The 21,216-nt window shown below is 43.7% G+C and overlaps 1 protein-coding gene across 1 annotated transcript in view; it reads right to left on the bottom strand.

The window, feature by feature from the left end:
- Nucleotides 1–10,296: 10,296 nt before the first annotated feature.
- The window catches only part of TRIM33 (tripartite motif containing 33), a 46,976-nt gene continuing 36,056 nt past the window's right edge, over nucleotides 10,297–21,216 (bottom strand). Inside the window, exons 12-20 of the mRNA XM_054290760.1 lie at nucleotides 20,294–20,426; nucleotides 19,054–19,117; nucleotides 18,622–18,781; nucleotides 17,608–17,954; nucleotides 16,386–16,509; nucleotides 15,364–15,438; nucleotides 14,388–14,540; nucleotides 12,680–12,730; nucleotides 10,297–12,597 (exon numbers count right to left, since the gene is read on the bottom strand). Of these exons, the coding sequence (XP_054146735.1) occupies nucleotides 12,385–12,597; nucleotides 12,680–12,730; nucleotides 14,388–14,540; nucleotides 15,364–15,438; nucleotides 16,386–16,509; nucleotides 17,608–17,954; nucleotides 18,622–18,781; nucleotides 19,054–19,117; nucleotides 20,294–20,426 (1,320 nt within the window). The 3' untranslated portion in view covers nucleotides 10,297–12,384. The remainder of the gene's footprint in view (nucleotides 12,598–12,679; nucleotides 12,731–14,387; nucleotides 14,541–15,363; nucleotides 15,439–16,385; nucleotides 16,510–17,607; nucleotides 17,955–18,621; nucleotides 18,782–19,053; nucleotides 19,118–20,293; nucleotides 20,427–21,216) is intronic.

Below are 21,216 nucleotides of genomic sequence, written 5' to 3'. Positions count from 1 at the left end.
TGGGAGCCCAGAGCAGCATTTGCAATACTCCTATTAATAAAAAGAAAAAAGAGAAAGCCCTTGTCAATCACTTCACTACTTAATAATCTCCTTCCACAGGTGACAACAGACAGAATCCTAAATGACAGATGTGCTGGCAATCATGTCCCCAAGGACCCTCGTGGAGAAATAACCGGGTTCAGCTGAGCCATGCAGCACGTGGGCCTTTCCCAACTTTGGTTCCTGCTGCATCTGCTTTCCCAGAGCTCCAAATTCCCCAAAAGAGGGGCACCAGTCTGGAATAAGGCTGTCCTTGCCAGCTGCCCACAGGCAGAGCAGGAGAGTTGGGATGGTTTGGGAGGAAAGGGCCCTTAAAGCTCACCCAGTGCTCCCCTGCCATGGCAGGGACACTTTCCTCTACCCCAGGGTGTCCAAGCCCCGTCCAGCCTGGCCTGGGGCACTCCTAGAAGAAGATTTACAGACTGCCTTCCCAAACACAAAGGTTCTCACCCTGGAGAAAGGCTGGGATGGTGGGCAAGGGGATGGTGCAGGAGAATTCTCTGTGGGGTGTTGGCTGCCCCTGCCAGCATCAGATCCCAGGGCCAAAAGAGTTCACTGGGAATTTTTTTTAAGTGTCTTTTCTTACTGATAACATTATTTCCCAAGGCCTTAAATGACAAGAGACAAGGGCACCCTGCTGTTAGCTTTGGCAGGGAGTTGTGTGCTGAGTTCATCTGCTGTCTGACAGTCGGACATCCTCCCAGCACTGCCTCAGAGCCCAGCACCAGGGCAGGGCTGCAATGGGATGGACTCTAAGGTCCCTTCAACCCACACCACTCTGTGATTCTGTGGCTCTGAGAACTCAGGAGCAAACAGGGAAGAACATTGTTGAGTCAAAAGGAAGTAACTCATCAGGTAACTGAGGATACAGGTCTTGATTTAGATGAAGCTCTGCCATCTTACAAATATGGCCCCAATAAATCGCATTTCAGCCATGATTCTGCAGCCAGAAATCCTTCCTGTGAAGCCACTTGCTGTGCCCATCACCCAGGAAAGGCAAGAAAGAGAGAGATCCTTGGAACCACAGGGCAGGACAGAGTCTCCAGACCCAGCAGCATAACTGAATTACTTTCCACAGAATTCAGTTTTCAACAGCCAGCAGCAAATAAAGTGGCCTGGCACACTGATGTTCTGCTCAGCCACTAGAAGGACCCTGGGTCTGTATCTGCAGGAGAATTAGGCTGATTATAATTGGGCAGGAGATTAAACTGGTTTGACATGTCCGCAGTCACCCCTGAACCAGCAGCACCAGATCTCCTGCTGGGAAAGGGAACTGGGACGTGGAGGAGTTAACAAAGAGCAGACTGAGGTTTTTCTGGACACCTAACTGGAAAAGAGAGCTCCCAGACAGCACAGCAGAGGATTGAATACACACTCTGATTAATCAGGTTTTCCAGAGGGCAGGAGAGCATGGCACAAGGCTGGAAAAGCCAGGAACAAGCTGCAACTTCATCAGGAGACTCAGACCACACACAGGAACCCACAGCCCCATCAGCTCTGCCCGTGGGTAACGAAGGAAGAGCCAAAATGTGTCAGTTCCCAGCCATTCCCTGGGCCACACTGGGGGATCTCTGTGATCCCTGTGAGGGGGGCAGATGGAGCAGGGCCGAGCTCTTCACTCTGAGTGAATGTCCCTTTCCAAAGCTGCCTTTCCTTCCCAGCCATTCCATGGGCCACACTGGGGGATCTTTGGGGGACTCTCTGTGGGGTGTTGGCTACAGGTTCCCTCAGCAGGCCTGAGCCTTTCATTCTGAGCAAATCTCTCTTTCCAAAGCTCCTTCCCAGCCGTTCCATGGGCCACACTAGGGGATCTTTGAGGGTCATCACCTCAGCAGGGCCTTGTGAGGAGGGGCAGATGGAGCAGGGCTGGGCCCTTCACTCTGAGAATCTCCCTTTCCAAAGCTCCTTCCCTATCATTCCTTGGGCCACACTGGGGGAATCTCTGGGGGTCATCCCACAGGGGGGCAAATGGAGCAGAGCAGAGTCCTTCACTTCAAGCAAATCTCTCTTTCCATAGCTCCCTTTCCTCCTTTCCTTCCCAGCCATTCCCTGGGCCATACTGGGCAATCTCTGGGGTCACCCCACAGGTGCCCTCAGCAGGGGCCTCCCCACCTGCAGAACCCAAGGCCGAGAGTTTCTGCCCCATTACAGCTCCTGCTCCCCAGAGCCCGGCGTGCAGAGCGCTGTGCTCACAGCACCATCTGCTGCCGCCATCCAGGCAGCGGATTTTAAGGAATGAGCAGTTAATTTGGGGATTCTTGGCAGGATAATGCATGAATTACACACCGTGGTGCCTGCCTTCGTGGTTATCCAGAGCTCTCTGTGTTTCCCACCCCATCCCTGAAGTAGCAGCACCTTCCCCGAGCTCCTGAGCTGACCAAACCCCAAATCTGTCTCCAAATCTCTGATTTAGGAAGCAGATTTCACCCCGAGCCTGGGCCCTGCTGGTTGCAACATCTTCCTCTGGAAACATTTAGTACAAATAGAGAGGATGAAGAACTTATATTTGAGATTGCCTGGAGACACAAACTCAGAAAGGAAAAGATTCAGTTTGGAATTTTGCACCTCATTCTGCAGATAGCAGCAAACCCCTGTCAGATCCAGGGCACAGATGTTCCTGTGCTTGGTATCAGCTGCAGAACTGCACCAAACGTGACTCAAAAAGAAAAATCCAAATGAGTGGGGGTTCCAGGCACTTTCAGAGCTCTCTCTTTCCTGACAGGAAGGTGATCTGAAACAGATGCACACTGCAATACAAATACTATTGTCCACAGCACAGCCCAAAGGTGTATCCCAGTCCCATATTCCCACAGGGGTGGAAATCTTCAAAAGATGAGATTTCCGAACACTTCAGAGCAATTCTTCCACTATAAAGTCTTTTGAGTTTGTCTCTGATATACAAGATAAAAAATTAAAGGTGCTCTGAGCCAGGCAGCTGCTGGACAGGTTTAGTTGGGGTGGCTCATCCTGCCCAGCCCCAGAGGTTGTGTCTGAGGGAGGGCAGAGGCTGAGCTGCACAAACAGCAGCAAGTTCTGCCCCTGGCAGTGCTGGAGGTGCAAAAAGGGCCAGTCAGCAGATCACAGAATCCCAAAATAGTTTGGTTTTTAAGGAATCTTAAAGTTCATCCCCTTCCTGTCATGGGCAGGGACATTTTGCACTATCCCAGGCTGCTCCAAGCCCTTTCTAGCCTGGCCTTGGACACTCCCAGGGATGGAAGATGAATATCAGTGTCAGGATGAAGCAGCAGATACAGCCCAGCACACTCTGCCTGCTCCTTGATGAGGGGTCCCCCAGCACCTCAGCCACTGTCACCCAGCCTTGTGCCATCTGAGGTTCTGTGCTGAGTGTGCTCATCTGATGTGTCAATGAGAGGAGCAGGAGTTTATATCCCTGGTTTTAAACTCTGCTAATTTAGCAGACATTATCCTGGTTCCTAAGCATTAACCCAGGTGGAGATCAGCCAGCACTGTGCTGCAGCCCATGGGAAGCAGGGGAAGGTAATTTGGCCAAGAGCTGTTTGCTCAGCCCTAAGTGCTTTGTTCTGCTCCATCTGCTCCACAAACACTGAGCAAAGGACACAGGAACAGTCAGGAGAGCAGTTCAGCCCCTGTGAGTCTGTTTAGGCACTGGAGTGATGCAGAGCTCACATGGGGAGGGAGATTAATCAGGGGAAGGAAGGCCAGAGCTCTGGAGGAGATCCAGACTCAGCATCTCAACCCTCAGACAGCAGTAACTCCAAAATCATCTGTGTCTACAGAGATATCCACACCCTGGAAGTGTCCAAGGCCAGGCTGGATGGGGCTTGAAGCAAGATGGGATAGTGGAAGGTGTCCCTGCCATGGCAGGGGTGGAACTGGATGAGTTTAAAGCCTTTTCCAACCCAAACCATTGTGGGATTCTGTAACAGATGTGAATTCTACAATAGCAGCAAGGGGTTGAACAGTTTAGCAGCCGTTTCTAATCCTTGGTAGGATTTTGGGATGGGATTTTTCACCCTGGGTTGAAATGAAAATTGGCGACTTGTGTGATGGGGTGAACAGCTCAGTGTCACTGGAGCAAGCCAGGAGAATTAATTAAAGCCAGGAGAATTAAACCCAGGGCATTGAGAGGAAGAAAATCCAAGCAAGTCTGAGTGGAGTCAAACAGAGGAGCTGCAAATGCCAGATGCCAGCCCAGCCACAAAGGCCAACTGCAGCCACCCAAAGAGCTGCAGCAGATGGGCTGGCAGGGCTGCAGCAGATGGGCTGGTGGAGCTGGGAGTGCTCTGGACACAGCCAGGCAGCACCTGGCAAAGAGAAACAGACCCCCTCCTGAGACACTGATGCCTCAGGTTTGGCTTTTGTACTTTTCAAATTCTGGGCTGCTTTAGTGTGTGGGTCTGGGCTTTGTATCAGGGGATGGAGAGCTCTGTGCACAGAGCAGGGAGGCAAAACAGTTCCTGCTCCAGCTGGGGACCAAGGACAAATGATCCAAATTTCAGGCCCAAGAGCACAAACAATGTGGATTGAAGAGAGAAAAGGATGGGACTTCATGGGCTGGAGCTGTAATTGGACAATTAACTGCAATATGTAAATGGAGAAGAGCTTATCAAAGTGAGAGACTCCATGACCGGTCAAGCATTTTGTGACCATTTGGGTTCATCTTGGGTTCATTTTGTGACCATTTGGGGTTCATCTTTGTCTCATTTTTGTGACCATCTTGGTTCATTTTGGGTTCATCTTGTGATCATTTTGGTTCATCTTGGGTGTAGCCCTGGCTGGGCTCTGATGCTGCCCAAGGTGGATCCATTGAGGAGATCCTTTTAATAAATCCCTGCTTTATTCTTTAGCTCTGTCTGGTCTCTGTTTTAGCTCAGCCTTCACAAGGCATCAGCCTCCTCACTGCTGCTCTGGCAGCTCCAGGGAGGCTGAGCAGGGCACTCCCACCCCTGGTGCCCACGCAGAGCCAGCACCAGCTGTGCTGCCAGGGTTTGGGCTGGAAGTGCCACGGTTCAGGTGCAAACCACCTGTGTGAGTTTTGCCTGGGCCCTACAAAGAGACAGGAGCAGTAGTTGGTTGGTGTAAAGTTGTTTATTGCATGAATACACCAGCCTCGAAGGAGAGGGGTTCAGATTATTAAATCTGGGCTAAAAAACCTAAAAGTTTTCTGCCATAGAGTCCTGATGTTCTGAGCAGAAGCAGGAGAAGCTACTACCACCTTTTTTTTTTGGCACCCCAATACAGGGGGATTTTATTCATAAATCATCCATTCAGCTAAAAATGATTCTACAACATTCTTCCTACAGCTATCTGAGCTTAATTCCAATGTGAGAAAGCAGTGTCTGTTCTTACCCAAAATGTACACAAGTTGTTCCATCTGTTCATTCAAGTTGTTCTATCTGTTCATTCAGATGGTTCTATCTGCTCATTCAAATGGTTCTATCTGTTCTATCTAGAAATGCAAGCAATGTTCTGCTATGTTTTTGTTATGTCTGGAGCTAAGTTAATTTTGTGTAACATTAATGAACTTTAGGGCTTTTACTGGCTACCACAGTCTCTTAAGGCATTTCAGATATATTTCTACTTACTTAAAACTAAAACTTACACTCCTGCTTCGCGTCTGTGTGGCTTGATATATTTCAGTTTCTCTAAAGGTTCCAATTCATTCCTTTCTCTCTCTGAGGGGCTCGGAAGGTTTTTATTTGATGCATTCCCCTGGGCAGGGAGCAGAGCCCAGCAGGTGCAGCAGAGGATGCAGGTGTGCTTTGTTCCAGCAAGAACAGAAGCTCCAGCGAAGCTCACTGAACCTTTTCCTGGAACACAGCTCCCATCAAGGAGCCTCTGTGACACTCAGCCACCTCAGGCACTCCAAGAATAAACAGAGAGTGAGAGAAAAATTGGAGCTGGTTATGAGCCTGAAGGGAGGAACTGGTACATAACAGAGCTGCCTGGATCAGAGCCTTCAGCTGGGTTTGGGAGTTCAGACACACCCCAGGCTGGGAGGCATTCCAGAGCTCTCCCTCCCTGGCTGAGAAAAATTATTCCAAGGGAATTTAGGTGAGATGTGTGAAAAATGGCCAGATAATATTGGCTTTCACACTTATGTATTAGATTTTGCATGTTGTTAGTGATTATAAATATTTAGAAATAGTAGCAGTTAAAAAAATGTAATGCAATGCAATGCAATGCAATGCAATGCAATATAGTATAATATAATATAGTATAATATAATATAATATAATATAATATAATATAATATAATACTATAAAGTAATATAATATAATATAATATAATATAATATAATATAATATAATATAATATATAAATGGAAATTTCAGCTTAAGTGTGCACTGTGTTGCCCATAGAAATAGTAGTGTGATGAATATAATATCTATGTATTGCTTATGGAAAAATAGTGTGATGAGAGTATTTTATATAGACCTTAGCAAAATAATAAGATTTTTAAGAAAAGGTTTTTGTGAAACTAAAACCAGTGCAAGGCCATCCACTGCCCAAGTGATAACTGTGACACAAAGCAGAGCACTGAAGGACAATTAGAGAATACCAAGTTAAATTTGAGGACAATTAGAGAATACCATGTTAAAATTAAGGAGGACACACTAAAATCTTATCAGAGGACGTGAAACAGCAGGATGGAGACACAAGAAGAAATAAAATATATTGACCTAACACCCTGGACATCATGCAGTGTGAAGAAGTCAAACAGAGGAGTTCCCAAAACATCAGAAAATTCACAAGAATGTTTGAATAATGCATGAAACACATGAATCTGCATGTGATGTTATAAAGATAACACTGTCTCTATGTACCTGTGTGTTCTTTGGCTGTTGGAAATGGATTTGCTGACAATTTTTGAAACTTGTTACTAGTTCCATTTCTCTCTTGATAAAGTCTGTCTCATCCCATGGCATTTCTAAGCCAGCATTTCTTATCTTAGTGTTTGCATACAGATGCACACTCTGTGAGCCTTCTGTCAGGTTTGGAGAATTTTCTGCAAATCCATTTCCCTCATTTCCCCCTCTCTCTTGAACAGAAAAAACTTCTTTGATGGTTTGAAAATAGAATAAAAGTTTTTTAAACACCTCTCAGTTGGGGTCAGAAAAGGATATAATCCAACACTGGATTTTTGTCTCTGATTTTATCCATTATTAAACTTTTTAAAAATTCTTTATTTTAATAACTTGTGTCCCATGCCCAGGTGTAGATAAAAGTGACAAATCATTTTTTGCAGCCTCAGCTGAGCTCACCTGGGCTCCTGCAGCCCAATTTTCCCCCTATTTCCACACTGCAGGTGTTTTGAGGAAAATCTTGTGCCAGGTGTGGATCTGTATCTGATGACGTGCAAGAAAGAAACTCCAATTGAAAGAATGATTTTTCTAATTTAATAGAAATAACCAACCAAAATGGGTTTCAAACAATGCTTTAAACTGAGCTAATACAACTTCTACAGCACATTCCAGAGCACTTAACAAGAAATATTTACAGGCAGCTAAAGTATTAAATAACCAGGGAACGAAAAATTTTATTTTAATTACACACCAGCAAAAAAACACAGGAACAGAACAATTTGAAACAATAACTCTTAAAAAAAAAAAAAGTTAAATAGGATGAGTCAGATAATACAATATCACAGGAACAGCACTTGGGGTTTTTTGAAGAATCATATTAAAAGATGAGGCAAGTTTATTATGTGCAAAATGAGCCAGCTCCAGTACTGGAAGCAGGAAATAATTGAAGAACCAAAGAATGCCATGATTGAACCCTTCCAGGAGGATGTTTACATGTGAAACAAGCTTTGCACTGCACAAATCTGTATAGGATTATTTACATGTGTCCTGGTGTTCTGAGCCTGAAATTCCCCCAGTGCAGGTGAGCACAGATGTGCAGGGAGCTCACTCCAGACTGAATCCTGCCAAAATCCAGTTTATAAAACATTCCAGTGCCTCTCTTTGTAGAAAATCCCATAAATTCTCAAGGCAGCAGCCTCCAGCTGTGATTTCACCCAACAGAAAAGGCCCAAACTGCATTTCATACATCTCACAGTCCATTTCTAATAAAGGTTCCCAAATTAACTGCAATTTTGGAGAGCTGCTTCAATCCTGATGCATCAGAAAGCAGAAAAAAGGATCCCCATAAGCCAAGTGGAAGTAGATGGGAGAGTTACTGCACACACACTTTGAGAAGACAAAATAAATCACCGTACCCAAAGATACAATCCATATGTGCCATCTGTGTAAACTGTGGCATTTACATTCTTATTTTAAAAAAGTACCTCCATTATTTGCTCAAACAGCTACTTCTTAAAAAAATATGGAACTTTCCCCAACTTTTTAAAATAAAATGCCACACTCTGTATTGTCAGGAACTGCTGCAGACTTTGTTTTTAAAAGCTAGGCTTTGTGATTTGCATACAAACTTCCCTATAAAATCATTATCCTAAGGAGAGGATTCCTGTCATGCTGACAGGCAAATGACAAAGCAGTTTTATTGCTTTTTTTTCTGAGGAAGAGAGTGAGAAAAACAAGGAAAAGCCAACTGGGAAAAGCCAATTCCCAGTACACCACACAAACAGATTTAAAATACTGCTGCAATGACCTAAACTATTCCAGGTCAGCCAAAACCAGGTGATAAACCAGAAATTTGGGCTCATTTTAGGGACTTTTCCAGTCACTAGAGATGTTTGATCCAGCATGAAGAGTGTCACAGTGAAGTGTCACAGTGACATCCCCCACTGAGGAACAACCCCTCCACATTTAACTGAGCCTTTCTGTTTGCAGAATTTGGGGAAATCCCCTTTTTATGAAAAATAGCTCTGCCTTATTGTGCTCTAGGCCACTTCATTCCAGGGCACAGCAAAATAAAAGCCCTGAACCCATTTAGCTGTTGAATTTCCCCTCATCACCAGAAATCCATGGCAGGACAGCTGCTCACACTGGGCATTAGCACTCATTTCAAATTGCCTTTTCCTTCTTTGGATTAACTTAAAACTTCAGGGATAACAAAAACTCTCAGCCAAAATGAAGACATAAATTTTTGGGAGTATTTTAAATGAGACCAAAGTTCCACCAAGTGCCAGATTCCTCCTTCCACCCCAATTTTACAGATTTCCTGATGTAATCTGTGCTCTGATTTCCCACTGCCACATTGCACACCCAGCAGCTGGCACGGAGAAGATGCCCAGAGAATTAATGTGGCTCATTAACACAAACCCACTAATGAGTTACACCAAAAATTGTTCCCACTGAGCAAACCCTTCCCAGTTCTGTGATGAACACCCAGCCTACAGGACCAGGGAAGGGATTAGCAGAGTTTATCTTTGAAATCATTTCAAATAGAACTTTGCTGCTTTCAAAACAATCACTGAATTGCTGCTTTGGGAGTTCAAAAATGAAGGGGAAGAAGAAGAGAATGTTTTGTTTTCCTTGTATAAAGGAAACACTTGAGATTTCTTGCACACATTCAAAATCCCACATAATCCTGCTGAGCATTGGGGATGGGTGGGAGGAGCAGCTCTGGAGGGTGCAAGGGAAGAACTCAGGCCCAGCAAGGCCCAGCCCAGCTGCACTCCTGGTGTGCAGAAGATGCTGAGCATGAGCTGGCCAAGTTCTCCGCCTGCAGTGAAGTGTTGGAGAGGCCACCTCAAAGGAAAGGCTGTCCCAAAACACTCTGGGGCCTGGGTGGGGAGCAGAGGTCCTGCAGCAGCTGGGGGACACGAGCTTCTCTGGAGGGTTTGGGGTGAGTCCTTCCCACTGTGCTCCATTTGGGATCCCCTGAACTCCACCTGGGATCCCCTGAACTCCACCTGAGATCCTCTGAGCACCACCTGGGATGCCCCTGTCCTATGATAGGATCCCTTGAGCTCTGCTGGGATCCCCCTGGGCTCCATCTGGGATCCCCTGAACTCCATCTGGAATCCCCCTGTCCTATGCTGAGATCCCCTGAACTCCACCTGGAACCCCCTGAGCTCTGCTGGAATCCCCCTGTCCTATGCTGCAATCTCCTGAACTCCATCTGGGGATCCCCTGAGCTGCACCTGGGATCCCCCTGTCCTATAGTAGGATCCCTTGAGCTCTGCTGGGCTCCCCTGAGCTCCATCTGGGACCCCCCATGCCCGCCCCATACTCTGGCTCATCCCCAGGGTCTCTGCAGGATCCAATCCCCAGCTGCTGCTCAGGGAAAAGCTCAAAAGGTGAGGCCTGAAGGTACCAAAGTGCCACAAAAAACAGGAGGCCTGAGTGAAGAGAGCTCACAGCATCTTATTTTCATGATAATTTTAATAATATTCCTTTTGCAAAATGAAGCTGAGAAACTAGAAATGCATAAATAGGCAATACACAGAGCCATGAAATGATCCCTTGTCACTACCAGTGTCCTATTCACACATCAGCTTTTCCACAGGCAAAGTTGTTGCTCTTTGTCAATTTAATATGTTGAAGTGGAATTCCTTTTTCTTTCACATACAAACTGGTAAAAAATAAACTTAAAACAGCACTGTTCATGTCTAAGAAATTTAAAAAAAAACAACCAGTTTGAGTTTGAAGTGTAACATTTGAGTGAAGAAGTGAGCTGGAAGTTAAAAACATCTTCAGTCCCCTCATTTATTGCAAGAGGGAGAATCCCAAGGTACACAGACCTGGTTCTTATAAAAGAAACCAAACCTGCAGTGATTTGCATAAAAACTGCTGAGAGCATTTCTCCATTTGATATTGTGCTAAAATATTTCTCTTTACCATGATGGTAAAGCATGGACAATGTCACAGGAATTGTTGTGCTGAGCACACCAAACCCCCAGGGATCTCCCACAGAATTGCTGGATCCACACAAACCATGGCAAACTCAGTCTGCCATCTCGAGCTCATTGGTTCCATGAATTCTTCAACTTCCTTTAACAAGATCAACATGAAGGCCAGAAATTGTATTTATTTCTAGGACTGACTCGTGTCAGCAAAGAAAACAACTCCTGGAGCTGTAACTCCTTGTGATTCCATGATTTCTAACCAGGAATGCTGGGATGAGGCAGTGCAAGGGAAGGCACTGCAGAGGTGCCCCAGGGGTCACTGAGGAATTGGGAAATTGTTCTGTTCTCACTTTTTGACCAAAAACCACTCAAGGCCAAACCCTGTGCAAGTGCTTTGTTCAATGGATGGACAGGCAACCCAAACTCAGACTGATTCCAATCTTCCTGCACATTTCCCTCACAAGCTGCTTCTGAAGAAAGTTCTGAGAAGTACTCTAAGAAAAATAAGACAGAACCTCAAAATGAATGCAATGTTAGAAATAGCATATATTACAAATCTTTTCTTGATAGGAACAATCAATAAGAATACATATTAGCTTAAAAACAGTTCAGCAAATGTTGCTGACCTGCAAGAAATCTCAATTCACTATTTACAAATAAGACAAAGTGAATACAGGAAATTTTACACATTTGGTAGTTAATAGGTTATTGTTTGCCGAGTGGTCTATTAGAAACTGATATTTAGGAAGACTGGAAAAACACCCCAACCAGTTATTACCTCTTCAGTCTCTATTTTAAGTACAGAAAAGTAGAGAATGAACACTGGAGAGAACATTCTGCCTCGTCAGGGGGTCAGGGACAGATGACAACGCTGAGACTTCTGCCATGGATGCCATTAAAATGTTCTGGGTACAGGAGTTTAATAAATACACCTTGTCCTACTCATAGAGGGTTGGAGCCACCAGCTTAGCCTTTCATCTGCCTCCCATTCCTGCACTCGCCCATTCAGAACAGTTTAATGATTTTTCTTTCTTCTTCCTTTTGCTATACATGAAATGCAGTAAAGAAAGCAAAATGTCAACAGTTGGATGGACACAGAAGATCAGTTATTCCCAGTCCTGCTTCAATGAGATGATCAAAGCAACGACCAACACACACTTGAGTGGACACAGAGGGGATTCCAGGAGCTCTGCTCACAGTTTACACTGCAGTGGAATGCAAGACACAGTCACTGAGTGGGTCCAGTCCTGCAGGTCGTGTCACTACAGTCTTATCTGTACACGGAACATCTCCTATCAAATCTGCTTCTCTTCAACATTCCTCCACCTCTTGTCTGTGAGACCAGCATGAGTGTGTCCCCTCCAGCAGGAAAAGAAAGAATATAGCAAGTAATCAAGGAAAAAAAAAAAATACAAACCACCAAAAATTTACAATACAGGTTTTTTCCCCTTTTGATGCGAATGTTTTTCTGTACAAGTGTTTTTTGTTATCTAATACTGTTTAAAAAGCTATCAGCTTCTGCAAGATGGCCACTGTAGGCATGATAATATTCCAGGAACACTTAAATAACAGTTTTTACAATAAATTTTAGGTCCATATCATTAGATTACTTTATATGCACTGGTCTCTCATCTGATTTTAGGCGTTTTCTACGTGGTTGTATAAAATCTTCATCGGAGTCCTCAGTTATTTCACCATCATCCTCTTCCTGCTCAAATTCAGGCAAAGGCTGGAAGGTCCTGTCTGAGTAGATCTCTGTAAGTTTATCTTCAAAGTACAATGCAACTGCCTTCCCTGCCTGTGCTACTTCTGAATCAGCCTGTGGATGAAAGAAGACAGGAATATTCACCTGTTGGAAATGCACATCCCTTCACCAAGTGTGCATGGTCTGAAACGCTTACCTTCAAATTAATCTCTTGTGTTTCTGCATAAACTTGAACAACTTTCATCATCTAAAAAGGATACCAGAGTCAAAAAAAATGAAATTATAATCCTTTCTAAAGTTACGAGATCGCACAGGATTGGATGACTAAAGTCAGCCATAACAACAAGACAGTTTGTTATGGTTTGTTAGCTTTAGTTCCCAAACTTAGGCAGCAGGTTTAAAACAGTCTTAGGTGCTAAATAAACCTTGAACAGAACACACAACTTTTGTACAAGTGGCTCCCAGCCATTTTCCACTCATCACTGCTTTCCTCACAATAAACTGGAAATGCCTGGACATGATTGTGGGGAATTCTCCTTTGCAGGGAGGAGCTCCAGGAGATTTCCTGGGGATTACCCCACTGGGATTTCTGCTTTGGAAAAGCATTTGGCTTAGAGGCACTCGACATGATGCTGCTGTGAGAGGTCAGAGTGACCCAACGTTTGCCATGAGCCAGGCAAGCTGAAACACATTTATTTTTCTTTTTTAAAAAAGTTAAAAAATCACCACACCCTTCAGTCCTTCCTCGCTTGTTGTACTCGGGTCTCTAAGAGCTGCAGCATGCTTTCCTCTAGAGTGGATGCTTCATTAATTCCCCTGATTGAGAAGTTCACATAATTAAATTACCTGATGAACCTCCTCTAATGCAGGGACATAAAGGAGTCAGGGCTGTCAAAATCCCAAATGCTTGTGAGCGGTTCCAGCATCACATCACTGACCCTGATTTTTCCTAGGGAGGTTTTATTGCAGCTTTGTGCAGTTCCTTCAGTTTCCTTCTGCACAGGGCCAGAAATGCAGCCCAAACACTGCAAGTCCAGATTATATTTTGCAGAGAAATAAGAAATATTGGCTGCTTTCTGCATTTTAAGGTCAGAATAAAGCCATTCCTTGTGATGCCTTTTGTCATTCTTGCTTTAAAGCATCTCAAAAATTGGGAACCCCCTTAGCTCCTACTCACTTTCAGCCCAATACCACCTTTTTTTAATTTATATTCAGATTATTTTCCCATTGCTCAGTAACATTCAGGTCATTTATCTCCCCAAGTCACATTTCAGGTGTAAGGGATATTTCATTATCAGATGGGATCATTGCAAAATTTGTAAAAAATATGACCCCATACCCAAATTATTCACTGAAAACTGATTTTTGTGAGAGGCCAACCACCAAGGGTTTCAAGCAAGAAGGTTCATAAAAACCTTAAGGGCCACAAAGCTTTGTTGGATTCATTTGTGTGAGGTACTAAAACCAGAATAACTTCAGAAAGGCAGATTTCTCCCCAGTAGAGGAAGTTCCTCAGTGGATTCTACCTTGTTCCACGAGTGTAAACCAATTACCTGGGCAGCTTGAGACATTTTTAAGGACTCTTTGGTTGTCTTTATGGCACTTCCTAAGCACTTCTACAATCAATCTGCTGCACAGTAACCAGGTCACCCTGCTCCTCATTCACAGACACCACTGAATGCATTTTAATAGTTCCCTCTGCTCTCCCAATTTAATTAAAAATGAGAAGTTATTCTGCAATTGCCTTGAGTTTGGTTTGGTTTTCAAGTATCTGATTCAGCACCTGCTCCAAAAGCAGAAGTTACAGCTGGAAGCAGAGCTTTTCATGGGAGAAGCTGCACAACCAGGTTGAAATAAATTTTCATTTAAAGGACAGATGGTGCTCAGATTGGAAGTTAACATACTTCATTAAACCTTTCACAGTTCTTGAAGATCAGCCGCACGTCGGCCACGAAGTCCTCGGGGGTCTGGTAGTGTTGGGAATGTTTCTTCTGCAGTTTCTTCTTCACCGTGGATAAATCCATGGGCTTCTTTATGATTTTATAATAGTTTGGTATCTGGAAAAAACCAACAGTGATTTAGCACTGAATGGCTGCAGAGCTCACAGCTGAATTTCCACACTGAAGGTATCAATCCCTTATCTCATCTCATTTCAGGCACGTTCAGAAAAGCAGAACAATTTCCCATTTTCCTTTTCTCAAACTGAACTTTTAAAAGTTATTTATATGAGTATGGAGTGATAGGACAAGGGGGATTGGTTTTAAATTGAAGGGGGGTAGATTTAGATTGGATATTGGGGTAAAATCCTTCCCTGTGAGGGTGGGCAGGCCCTGGCACAGCTGTGGCTGCCCCTGGATCCCTGGCAGTGCCCAAGGCCAGGCTGGACAGGGCTTGGGACTGCCTGGGATGGTGGAAGGTGTCCCTGCCATGGCAGGGGTGGGATTGGAGGAGCTTTAAGGTCCTTTCCAACCCAAACCACTCTGGGATTCTCTCTAACCTTCAGTGCACCACAAAGCTTTTAATCAGTTATTTCTTTTACAGCTGAAAACACAAGAGTCAAAGCAGTTTATTCCCTCCTCTCACTCACAAGTTTGTCCAAAAAGCCCTCCTAAAACATTTTGAGTTTCATGGGTAGCCTGAGCCATCTTGTTCCAATTCAATAACTGCTAATTGGAAGTATTTTTAAATATGTGGGTTTGAAACTGGGAGTGAAGCATCTGCCTGGAGCAGCTCCAGAATCAGCTGCTCTCCCTCTCAGCCCCATGAAACGCTGGATGGCTGCCAGAACTTTCAGACTGATCCCAAATTCAGCTCCAGACCCTCAGGGCTGTTACCCCACACAGAATTACAGAATTCCCCAGGTGTTTGCAGGACACTCACCGAGGCCGGGACTGGCTCCTGGAACTCAATGCTCAGCTCGTGGCAGTACAGGTAAAGCAGGAGGCGTTCACATTTCTTAGAAAGAAACAAACAGGGTCAGATTAATATTCTTAATTTATCCCTAGCCCAGAAATTCATACATCCATACTTTAAACAGGCTTCTAATTTAACAGCATAGTAGAAAATTTAAATGCAACTCCCTCAACTTAATTTAAAAAGGTAAAGTTCTTTCTTAGGAAGGCAGAGTTGAGAGGCAGAACCCCATTTACTGTTCACAAATTTCCTCTTTGTTTTCTCCCTCCTAACCAAAAGTTTAGGGCTGAAGACAAGCATGGAGAAACATGCTAATATACTGCAAATTAAAAAATAAAACACCAACTACAACCACTTTTACTGCTTTTGTCCAATCACAACCACAACAGGAAAGGACTGAGCTGCAGACTTTTCCCCACAAGACAATCTGAACAATCTGAAAGCAGAGCCAGTGTTTCTATAAATTCCCTGTTGAAATATTTTTTCTTGCTTTGCTTGTAATTCCTTTAGAGGAATTTGATTTGATAATAACACTACACAGAGGCTGATGGATAAAGCTAAAAATAATTCTGATTGTCAAGATCATTAAAATTCCCCAAGAATGCACCTGAACACTCCCAGCACCTCTCACAGAATGCACTTAACACACCAAGCTCCCAGAAATATTTTATGAAGATGACACCAATGCTAAATGCAAAGGACTTTTAATCAAGTGCATGTTAAATGATGCATTTAAATACAGAATTTGTGTTCATGCTGGATTTTAGCTCCTCAGTGATTACAGTCCCAAGGCACTGGGGCACTCCCACAGTCACCAACACCTGGAGATGTGGCCACAGCAGGAAAAATCTCATTTGGGTTGTTTTGCAAAGCCATAACTACATTTAATTTGCTTCAGCCAAAGCAAAAGCATCTCCAATCAGTGAGGGGGAGCTGATGTGAATAAAGCATTTTCCTGGGAAGCAGATTCCTGCAGGTTTGACACCCACCCTTTGGTCCACAGGACTCAGGCCTTGTGCTGTCTTGCCCTTCTTGCTGTGCTGGGAATTGTCACAATCATATTCCACTTCAGGTTTGCTCAGGTCTCTGCAGAATGTACAGATCCACTCTCCACTAAAGAGAAAAACACAATTATTCCACACATCCAAGGATAAATTCTCATCAGTGATGACTACAAATAGTTTTAATTCATTCCCAAAGATTCACATTCTACTGCAGTAAAGACTTGGATACCCAAAGCCAAGGATTGACCCTTAATGCTCACAATAATTCTGCCAGTCAAGGCCATTTTTCCTGCCCTCATTTGATGCTTTAACACTTTATAAAGTATTAACTTTACAGCACACCCTTCTCACCTTGCCTTAAAATGAACTTTACACACCAGAATTGCATTGTGAGACTTTACACAAACAGATAAACAGAACAGGATTCTGTTATCAGATAAACACTGATCAGCGGTGGGGATCTCTAGCAGGTCAGAGAAAAGTTGGAAAGTCTCTTTTCCCAGCCTGGTGCTTGAAGAGAGTCAGAGCTCTTCATTTCTCGGTCTCAAGGTTGTTTATTCTATTTTATCTATAAAATTCTTTCTCCTGTCCAGCCAAGGTCTGCTCAGCAAGACAGTTCCAGGCACTTTGCCTGCCCCTGGGGTGGTGTTATTTTTTTATACAAAAAACTACCTGTACAATATTTACAATTACTTTCCAATACCTATCACCTGTGTTAGACAGTGAGCTTCTACTCTAAACCAATCCCAAAGTGCCAACATCACAGCAGAAGATGGAGGCCAAGAAGAAGGAGAAAGGCACACCCAGATTCCTCCATCTTGCCTCGTGAACCCCCATTCTAAAAACCCCAAAATCTACTTTTTCACCTCATGATAAATTCACTATCATTCTACTTAATTTGTCATGGCTTGCAGATCTTCATCTAAGGTTGGTAATTTGCTCCATGGGTCACAATCAAACCCACAGGGGCATTTTGAGCTCAGGACTTCTGAGATCCCTGGCAGGGGTCTGGGCTGCTCAGGACAGCCACAGGGATGTCCTGGGTCCTGACAATCAGCTACACATAAATAACTCAGGCAAGGGCTTGGAAATATCATATTTTTGTAGTATAAGAATATGATATTGTTGTAGTATAAGAAACCACCCTGATTTTGGAGGCAACACCACTTTGGGTTCCGTGCCCACCCCGCGACGCCGCTGGGGGTACCTGGGGAAGCTGAGCAGCGTGGGGACGTGGCAGGTGAGGTGGAACACCTTGGGGCACTTCTCACAGCACAGCAGGTCCCCCCCGTTCTGGCACACAGCACACCAGTCCTCGTTGGGGTCGTCGTCCTTGTTGCTGCCCTCCCCTGCCACGCGGGCCGAGCGGTGCATGAGGCTGCGCACGGGCGACTTCCCGTTCACCAGGCTGTGCCCAGACTGCTTGCAGCTCTCGCTCAGATCTGCTGGCTCTGTCTTCACGTGGTTCTCCAGGCTGCCCAAAGCCTCCAGTTCGCTCTCCAGGTGTAGGTTGGTGGATAGTGGTGGTGTTAAGCTGCTCTCGGGGCTGCTGAGCTGCAATGAAAGCAGCACACGGGAAATCAGGGTTGATTTTATTGCAGGATATTCAAAATCCTCCCACCATTCAAAGGCACCATGCTCACATCCCAAAAACCACGAGGAAGAGCTGAGCTGCACACAGTATTGAAATTTGCTTTTCCACATGTCCTTTCTTTGTAGAACCCTCTCATTTCTTCTGATACATAACAAGAGAAATGCTATAACAAGCCAAACACACTGAGTCATTAAAAGCTGTTAATGACAACTTGATTGTCATTAGGAAAAATCCTCAACTCCACCACCCTGCTCCCTGTACACAATCCTGTTCAATCAAGCATAGGTGGGAAACACTGAGAAAGATTATTTGCTAATTATTTGATTTATACTTTATGACTGGAGGTTTCCTGAATGCAATTACTTATATGGGAATGTCTACTATCAATGGGTGACTCACAGCTTTTAATAATTAGGGATTAAAAGCAGCAAATACACTCTATTACACTTCATTTCAATCATTAATGATAAAATTTACATTACAGGCCACTCTGTGCCTGGCAGAGCATTACCAAGGAGAAAATACCTCTTAGAATAAAGCTTCAAAGTAAAAATGCCTTTTTTTTTTTTTTCTTTCTAAATTCTTAAACATGCTGCCAGGAGAACATTGAGCATAAACTAACTTTACCATGCAAGCACTCCTTCTGCCATCCTCTGTTTTTTCCTGCTTTACTGTTCCTGAGAAGCTGCAGATCTCTTCCTCTGTGCCTGGCTCTTGCTTTACTTTCACCTGGTCAGCCTTGAAGCCAACGCCAGTTTTGTCAGCAGTCCTGCCTGAGGAGCCACAGCTGCAGAGACATCAGCACATCACCAGATAAATAACAGGATAAATCAGCAGGGCAAAGAAATTCAGGTAACTGTTTCCCAAAAGAAAGGCAAAGGGTGCCAGCACATTTAAAGAAGTGCAGGAAAAAAAAATTTAAAATATAAATCTTCATGTAAGTATTCTTCAATTCCTCAGTCAGAGTTACGACAAAGCACAATTCGCCAACTGCCAAGTCTTTTTTGGAATTATTCATGTCTGATTTTTTTAGCCTGACATTGTTAATGTGACACTCACCTTCCTCTGCTGCCTGTGCTGGAGGTGCTGGGGGGCCTCACAGGAGTGTGGGAGTTGGATAAACCTGCAAAGAAGCAGCACAGAACTGATTTGGAACAAGTTTACATTCACTGACTGGTGCTGAGTAATCCCAGAAATGCTGCAGGAATATCCCAATTTCCCAAGTCACCTAAGCCAGCTGTTCTCAGTCTTGTGATCACAACAAATCCAGCACATCACATTCAATAAAAAGTGACAACACACAGTTCTTAGAGCCCCAATAATTATTTCACCTAATCCAAACAGTACTAAAGCCTTCAAACCATCACATCCTCAAATTTTATGCACTGAGAGCCACTAATAATGTCAAAAAAGCAGCCTCTGCATGGTTTGCATGCAGGTTTGGAGAAACACAGGAAGCCCCACATTCATTGACAGGATCTTACAAATCTTGAAGAGAAAACCAAGAGAAACATCAAATCCCAGAGTGGTTTGGGTTGGAAAAGACCTTAAATCCCACCCAGTGCCACCCTTGACATGGCAGGGACACTTTCCACTGTCCCAGGGTGCTCCATGCCCCATCCAGCCTGGCCTTGGGCACTGCCAGGGATGCAGGGACAGCCACAGCTGCTCTGGGCAGTGCCAGGGCCTTGCCCACCCTCACAGGAAAGGATTTCTTCCCATTGACTGAAATAATCTTCTTACTTATAAAAATGGACATTTTCAATGTTTAACTACCTCACTATTAAGTACTGGTGACTTAATTTGTTCATATGCATAAGAAAAGCTCTACTACTGATTAGTTATACTCAGAATGAGCCTGACAGTGTCTCTATATGGATATATAAAAATATATATAAATATATACCACAAAACATATAAATATATAAATATATATAAAATATATAAATATATACCACATAATATATATAAATATATATAAAAATATAAATATACATAACTATATACCCCAAAACATATAAATATATAAATATATATAAAATATACATATATATCTATATATATTTATATATATATATCTGGAATAGTGCATCCATGTGCTGGCAGTTTGTTACTATAAAGACATCTCTAAAGGAAGGTAAAATTCAAATTTCTGGAAGAATCTATTTCTGAGCAAAACAAATTTGAAACAGAACATTGCTTCCCTTCTGACAGGAAATGCTAGGCAATTATTTTCAACTTAAACACCAGAAATAGCCATCACATTCTGGAATAACTAGAAAAAACCCATCAGATTTACCTGATGACCCTGGAGACAGAGCTGAAGGTCCTGGGGAGGGATTCATGGTGCTGGTGGGCTGTGGGGGGAGGTGGCTGCCTGTGATGTACCTACTTAGCAGATTATCTAAACTACTGGAACCAGCATCTTCCAGCTGAGGAGGAAAAACAAAAACCTGAATCAGACAGGTCTCATTCACACCTTTCAATTGTGATCACTGGAATTGTTCCCTCTCCCTTCAAGGATTCAGGAAATCATCATATATTTTTATCAGTTTCTAGCAGAAATCAGGCTTTCAAACAAATAACATTTTTCAAAAGCTCCTAAATTTGAGTTTTTTTCCAGTATGATCCTGGGCTGTACTTACACAGGGTCACTGCAAACTTTCTGCTCAGTGTGCCAGTCACACACATGGAGCTGTGTTAGTCATGAAACACCAGATTTCTGAGGCTGCAGAAGTTATTCCATAATTAAGATATCAAGGGAGGCCATAATCTTGTCTTTCCTTAACATGATGGGAAATCTCCCACTCACTTTTCAAACAGATTTTTGTACTTGTTAAACCCAAGGAAACAGGGACCTTGTTGCTGTAACTGCTTAAATGTGTTAAATGTGTTAAATTCAATAATGTGTTTGAAACACACTGCATTCCAAGTGGGTTTTAATGACTGTGCCAGCAGCTTGAAGGACTAACACCTCCTATCCACTAAACCCAACTAAAATCCATAACAGCTATTGCATGAACAGGTATAAAAAGAAGAATATCTCAGCAGAATTCTGCATTTTCAGTGCACCTGGAAGTTGCATGGTAATTCTTTGTTCTAACTCAGCACTGCAGGCTGCTCACACTGAGATGTGATTCCTCCTCCCCACCATTCTCACATTAAAAATGACCTGCAGCCTCCTGAGAACACTGAACACACCAGCTCTGAACATTTAAGAGT

Source organism: Melozone crissalis, unplaced genomic scaffold (assembly GCF_028551555.1).
Source record: "Melozone crissalis strain CALT ecotype California unplaced genomic scaffold, PUWL_Pcris_2 ptg000086l_1, whole genome shotgun sequence".
Taxonomy (NCBI): Eukaryota; Metazoa; Chordata; class Aves; order Passeriformes; family Passerellidae; genus Melozone; species Melozone crissalis.
Note: the sequence above shows the minus strand (reverse complement) of the source record. Positions and strands in the feature narration are given on the sequence as shown.